Here is a 7500-nt window from a genome sequence, read left to right on the forward strand (position 1 = left end):
ATGGGAATCGGAGAGGAGTGCGGGAGTCAAACCCACAATTAAGCGAGTGGGAATTAAGGGTAACTAATGAATTTCGCAACTGGCACACGGGTGCATTATTTAGTTAGTTTTAGTCTATACTAACCAATCCTAGTTTATATCCACGAAATAAGGAAACTATCTTTAATAAAACTGTCGCTACCGGTGGAGTGAAAGAGAAACCATTGCCAATGGAAACATTGTAGCAAAACCTTTCATCGTGATGACGTCATTGATGGCTTGTTGATGAGGTAATTGATGACGTGGTGATGACGTAGCCTCTGGATACGTTCCCGCCTAACTGTGCCAGGCGGTTTTATGCAGTCAAGAGCGTGTGTGTGTGTGTGTACACGCGCGCGGTGGGGTGGGGGAAGAAAGCTTACGTCACCCCCCCCCCTCAACACACACAAATACGCCCCCTCGACCTCACAAAATCGCCTGTTGTTGGCGGCGAGCAAAACAGCCGTTGATAAAACGAGGGGATTGTCGAGTTTTCGCGGACAGAAAGTCTTTCCCTCTCGTCTGCATCCCGTCTGGAGTGAGTCTTCAGACTGCAGCTGACTCTCACGGTGTTTTGAAAAGTTAAAACAAGAGTGGAGAGCCCCGGAAGGGCGGCATCATTACCTCTCCGAAGAGAAGTTCCTCATCAAAACTGAATAAAACTGCCTGGCATCAACATCGTTGGTTAGAAAGGGGAGGAGTAGGAGTAGGAGGAGGAGGAGGAGGGGAAGAAAAAGGAACGAGGAGGAAAAGAAGGGAATAAAGAAGGGAAAGGAAAAAAGAAAGTAAGAGGAGTTTGAGGGAAAATAACTATACGAGGGAATGAGATGAGGAAGGAACACAGAGGGAAAGAGATGGAGGGAGAGGATTTACACGTTCTCTCTTTGGGTGTACAACTACTCTCTTTGGATGTACAAGTGCTCTCTTTGGGTGTACATGATCCCTCTTTTGTGTGTATAAGTGCTCTCTTTGGGCGTACAAGTGCTCTCTTTGGGTACAGAGGTGCTCTCTTTGGGTGTACAGGTGCTCACTTTGGGTGTGCAAGTGCTCTCTTTGGGTGTACATATGTTCTCTTTGGGTGTACAGGTGCTCTATTTGGGTGCACATGTCCTCTCTTTGGGTGTAAATGTGTTCTCTATTAGTAGTGACTTTATTGTAAATATAAACAATACAAGTATTGTTGCAATGGGTGTCACCACCACCACCATCACCACCACCACCGCATCCACCACCACCTTCTCTATCACTACCACTACCACCATCTCCATCACTACCACCAGCACTACTGCCACCACCACCACTATTACCATCACCACTACTACCACCTCCATCATCATCTACATCACTAAAACCATCATCATCACCACCACCACTCCCACCCATTTCATCCCCATCCATTCCACTCCCATTCAAAACCCCTCCCTCTCTCTCATCTTAGGTCCTCCTGGATGACGGGTCATCCCTGCATCTCGCCTATCTCCCTGGGTCAGAAGCAATACAGCAAGACACAACACATCAATAGAAAGGTCGCTTCATTAAATCGGGGAACCCTCCTTTCCGTCCCCTCATGCAGAAAAGAGAAGACGGTTAGAAACCGCTTCGGGCTGCGTCAAAATATCATTCATACATAACCAATCCCTACCCCCCCATCACCCCATCCCCCACCCACTCCCTTTCATGTATCATATTATCGTCCACACACAACCATTCTCCACTCACCCCTATCTTATGTCTTCTCTCTTCTTTACTCAACAGATATCCCCCTCTTGCTCAACGCTCCTTTCATTCCATCTATCCATCTCATCCTCGGTCGCATCCTCATGTTCACTCCATCCACCTCTGCATTCCGCACTTCTTTTACTAATCTTTCTTCACTCATTCTTTCCGTGTGTCCAAACCATCCCAATGTTCTTTCATCAACCCTATTTCCCATCTCCATTTCCACCCCACTCTCCTCCTCACCTCCTCGTTTCTCACTCTATCCAACGTTGTAGCCTCTACCATACTTCTCAGACATTTCATCTCAAACACACTTAAACTCTTCCTCTTTCCCTTTCTTACATTTCATGTCTCTGCCCCATACAGTACTATCGGCACAATCACTCCTTCATACAATCGCCTCTTAGCACCCATTCCCAAATGTCTATTCCTCATTACACTCTTTAATCCCACAAGGCACTTACTTGCTTCTCTCTATCTACAATCTACCTCCACCTTCATTTCTCTCTTTCCCGCCACATGCGATCCCAAATACCTGAAACTATTCACTTCTTCCAAACTCTCTCCTTTAATACTTTTACATTTCTGTCATCCTTTCCCCTTTTACATCTCATTATCTTACTTTTACCCACATTTACCTTTAACTTTCTCCTTTTGCACACCTTCTCAAACTCCATGACTAAATTCCTTAAAATCTCCTGTGATTCTGCCACAAGCGTAGTGTCGTCAGCAAACAACAACTGACTTATCTCCCACTTTTCTCCATTTTCTTTAACCATCTCCAATCCCCTGGTCATTACCTTGCACTTACCTCCCGCACCACCCCATCCATGTATATATTCTATTCTTTTTCCCCTCGCTTCCCTTCCCTTCCTTTCCCTTCCGTTCCCTTCGTGATGCGCGCATTTTGTCCGGCATGACGCTTTGCCTCCTTCAGGTCGGGGGAGGAGGGGTGAGAGTGCGCTGTCGCTCCACAGCTGAAGTAAAAGATCAGAAAAAATTATATATATATATATATGTATATATATATATGTATATATATATATATATATATGTATATATATATATATATATACAGTATATATATACATATATGTATACACAGTTGTCTCAAACTGTCAGGGAATATATTTAATTTGGAAGTGGGTAGAAACAACTCTCCAACCGTGTAGTTAATGAATGGAATAGACTTCCTGTAGAGGCAGTACAATGTAGTTCAGTTCGAAGCTTTAAGAATCATTTAGATAAGCAGCTAATCAAGATGCTGTAATGACTCATTTATCTTATATTATTTGTTAATGAGTGCATAGAGGGATTAGGGAGAAATGTCAATGTAGTTGTATTGGGAGACCTTAATGCTAGGGTAGGAAATGAACCAATAGACGGAGTGATTGGGAAGTATAGAGTTCCAGGTAAAAATCGTAGTGGAGAAATGATGGTGGAAATGTGTCTTGAAAGAGAGTTGATGATAGCAAATACAGTGTTTAGGAAGAAAGTCAAGCATAAGTACACATGGGAGAGGGTGGTGGATGGAAGGGTGGCAGATAGAGCGTTAATAGACTATATAGTGGTGACCAGGAGTATGGTAGGAAGAGTTAAGGATGTACATGTTCTAAGGGGAGAGAGTGGGGGAATATCAGATAATTTTCTGGTGGAAGGTAAATTGAGAGTGGAGAATAGGTGGAGAAAGAGGAAAAGGGCAGAAGGTAGGGAGGTACTTAGAGTGAACTACTTAAATGAGAGAAAAGAAAAAGGAGAGTGAGTATAAGAAGCTGAAAGAGGAGTGGGAGGGAGTAAAGGATAGAGTAGAACTAGGAGTGGAGGAGGAATGGGGATGGTTCAAGGAGGGAGTCATAAGGTGTGCAAAGATGGTGTGTGGAACAAGGAGGGCAGGAGGAAATAAAAGAAAGGGTAGTGAGTGTGGGATGAGGAAGCAAAGAAGTGTGTAGAAGAGAAGAAGCAGGCATTCATAGATTGGCTGCAAATTAGGACGAGGGAATCGTATGAGAGGTACAAAGTAAAGAGAAGGGAAGTTAAGCATAAGATAAAGGAAGCAAAGAGGAGAGCAGATGTGAAATGGGATAAGAGTATGACAGGAAATTTTGAAAGCATTAAAAAGATGTTTTGGAAGGAAATTAAAAGAGAAAGAGGAGGCGAATCAAGTAAAGAAGAAAAGGTAAAAGGTACAGATGGAGAGATGATAATGGAAGTTGCTAAATGTGAAGGAGGATAGGGAGGGAGAGGTAGTTGCAGTGGGAAGCGCTAAGAAAATGAGAGTGATGAGTGAGGAAAATGGAGGAGAAATAGGGAAGGATGAAGTGAAAGCAGCTATTAAGATGATGAGAGCAGGTAAGGCACCTGGTCTGGATGGATGCCATGCAGAATGTCTAAAAAAAAAAAAAAAAAAAAAAAACAGGTACAGTTGTGGTGGATTGGCTGTTTAGGTTATTTAATGTTTGTTTAAGAGAGGGTAGAGTGCCGGAGTACTGGAGGAGTGCCTGTATAGTTCCGATTTACAAGGGAAAGGGGGACAAGTGTGAATGTAGTAGTTTCAGAGGGATCAGCTTGTTGAGTGTAGTTGGGAAGGCTTATGTGAGGGTCTCGATTGAGAGGATTAGGAGAGGAACAAAGGGAGTAATCGGTGATGAACAGTGTGGATTCAGGACAAGTAGGGGTTGTGTAGATCATATTTTTGTGGTGAGATAGATATGTGAGAAAGCTATAGGAAAAATTAAAGATGATTTATGGGTTTTTATGGATCTGGAAAAGTTATGACGGGGTAGACAGGAAGGCACTGTGGGAGGTATTGCAGATATATGGGATAGGAGGAAAGCTGTTAAGAGCAGTCAAGAGTTTTTACGAGAGTAGTAGAGCTTGTGTTAGGATTAGAAACGGAGAAAGTGAATGGTTTGGGGTAAAGGCGGGACTTCGTCAGGGAAGTGTTATGTCGCCCTGGTTATTCAATCTTTACATGGCTGGGGTGGTGCGAGAGGTGAATGCAAGGGTAGTGGTTCAGGGGTTGGAGATGGTTAAAGAAAATGGAGAAAAGTGGGAGGTGAGCCAGTTGTTGTTTGCTGACGACACTGCGCTTGTAGCAGGATCAGAGGAGGGATTGAGGAAGTTAGTGACAGAGTCTGAGGTGTGTGAAAGAAGGAAGCTGAAGATAAATGTGGGTAAAAGTAAGGTGATGAGATATACAAGGTGAGAGAGTGACAGCAGGATGGAAGTGAGCATTAAGGGTGAAAGACTGGAGGAAGTGGATAGTTTTACATATTTGAGTGCGAATGTGGCAGGAAAGGGAGGAGTGGGGGTGGAGGTAGAATGTAGATTGAGAGAAGCGAGTTAATGCCTTGGTGGATTAAAAAGTGTAATGAGAAATAGACATCCGGGAATGGATGATAAGAGGAGGCTATATGAAGGAGTGATTGTGCCAACAGCATTGTACGGGGCAGAAACATGGAACATGAGAGACAGGATGCAGGGATGACCCGTCATCCAGGAGGTGCCAAGATGGGAGGGAGTGGAATATATAGGAAATGGAATGGGTGGGAGTGGTTTCTATGCCTTTTTCTTTTTGGCTACCCCCCGTGTAGGGGGAAAAGCCTTTTGTGTATGTATATGTATGTATTATTTGTTTTGTTATCATTTGTCTGTTTGTTTATTATTATTTGCTTGATTCTCATTTATTATTAGTTATATGTGAACCTATTTTTGTTTACTGTTTACCTGTTTTTTATTATTTAACTATACGTATGCATTTATTTGATCTATCATTAATGACTTTATTATACTTTTTATTTATTTTTTTTATCCATCATTATTACTTTTTTTTCGCATCCGACCTTGATATGGACCAAAAGGTCTCCTGTCGGCATACTCCGCCTTTGTAATCCTTTGTAATTTTTGTGATATATATATATATATATATATGTATATATGTATATATATGTATGTATGTATATATATATATATGTATATATATATATGTATATATATATATATATATATGTATATATATATATATATATATATGTATATATACTCCTGGCAGATCGAAGAAGTCGAGAGAAGGGTCGCGTTCAGGGTGATAGTGGGGTGGGCGATCTTGTCGCGCACACGACGATGGACGATAGTGTACAGTCAAGGGGTGGGGGATGGGGCGAGAAATAGGGATCAGATTTGGGGGTGGCCACAGAAATCGTCTCTCCATAGCTAGACAAATAAACAAAAAAATTAATATTAGAATAGAATAAATCAATAGATAAAAAGATAAAAATTAGACAAACAAATGAATAAAATAGATTAATAAGCAAATAAATAATAAACAAGTCATTAGGATAGTAAATGAGTAACTAAATGAAGTGGCAGTATTGAAGGTGTTTTTCCTCCCACATCCAACGTCCATTTGAATAATATGAATATGACTTATCATACAGAAATCTAAACTTCTCCAAGAATATTTCAACAGTATGCATAACACTCGTATAGGTTTAAAATCTCTTGGTTCATCATTCAGCTTTGCTATATATGACGGAAAGATAATTTGATATTCAGAAATTTGAAAAATGGAATATTGTAACCGAAGTAATTTTTACTCAAATGAACTCTCAAATATCGGCGCTGGTGAAGCCCATTTAAGCCGAGTATGATAATTCCTTTAGGCAGGTTTTGATTTGGGAGCGTCTACAGTCCATCGTGGGATCACCCCATAGCCCCCAGCACGGAAGGCATTGCTGGCCAAACCGCCACAGGAAGATTTTGATCCCTTTGGGACTGCTGGGCCAGACAGTCTAGTGCAGAAGTTTTCAAAGTGGGGGTCCCGACCCCCAGAGAGGTCGAGAAGGAATTTTGAAGAGTCGCGAGATCCTACAACCCCTCCTACATCTTCCTCCTTCTCCTCCTCCTCCTCTTCTTCCACTACCAATCCTAGCACGTTTAGTACTTGTCAGCGTTGTACATAATAGACAGGCAAGCAGATATTTTGTTGCTTGGGAAGTGGGTTGCGAAGCTATCGAAGTGATATCTAGGGGTCGCAGCCAATAAAGTTTGAGAACCCCTGGTCTAGGGAATGAAAACAACAACAGCAGGTAGGTATGTACAATGAAACGAAAGTCATAGTATGAGGTAACATTTTATTATCTTCCAGAATACCATACAGTCAGGTCAGATTAGGTCATACATGACTCAGACTCAGTGAGTAGGCCCATAAGGGGAAGGAGGGTTATAAGCGGGGGGTGGGGGGCTGTATGTGGGGGGGGGGGGGCTGTAAGAGGGAGCTGGGGGGCTGTAAGAGGGGGATGGGGCAGGGTACTGAGCCTCCCCCTCGAATCTGACGTCGGCGACGAAGCCTGCGGAGTGGTCGGCGTTGTAGGTGACGATCTGAGTTCTACCGTCCGGGAGCTGGACTCGGTACTCGCCCTGGACGTTGTTGCCGTCCGAGTTTTCGCTGTGGCCGAAGTTGTTGCCTTCATAGTCCTGGACGTTGTAGCCGAACTGGTGGGGCATGGGCTGGGGTGGGAAGATTTGGAGCCAATTAGTGAATTTAACGGATTTACGGATTTAGGGTTTGCGAATTAATGAATTGAGTAGATTTACGGATTTGTGGATTTGCAAATTAGTGGATTTGCTGAATGGTTGATTAGCGAATTAGTGTATTTTCTATTATATGATTTGTGGATTTGTGATTAGTGAATTAGTGGATTTGCGAAGTAGCGATTTTTCAGATTTGCTGATTTGTTGATTAGCGGAGTAGTAGATAAACTG

General features: G+C 42.6%; 1 protein-coding gene across 1 annotated transcript in view; it reads right to left on the bottom strand.

The window, feature by feature from the left end:
- Window positions 1-6927: 6927 nt before the first annotated feature.
- The window catches only part of LOC143025700 (cuticle protein 8-like), a 6050-nt gene continuing 5477 nt past the window's right edge, over window positions 6928-7500 (bottom strand). The window contains exon 2 of the mRNA XM_076185701.1: window positions 6928-7245. Within this exon, the coding sequence (XP_076041816.1) occupies window positions 6928-7245 (318 nt within the window). The remainder of the gene's footprint in view (window positions 7246-7500) is intronic.

This window comes from Oratosquilla oratoria, chromosome 5 (assembly GCF_046742065.1).
Source record: "Oratosquilla oratoria isolate Oo_2021 chromosome 5, ASM4674206v1, whole genome shotgun sequence".
In the NCBI taxonomy this organism is placed as follows: Eukaryota; Metazoa; Arthropoda; class Malacostraca; order Stomatopoda; family Squillidae; genus Oratosquilla; species Oratosquilla oratoria.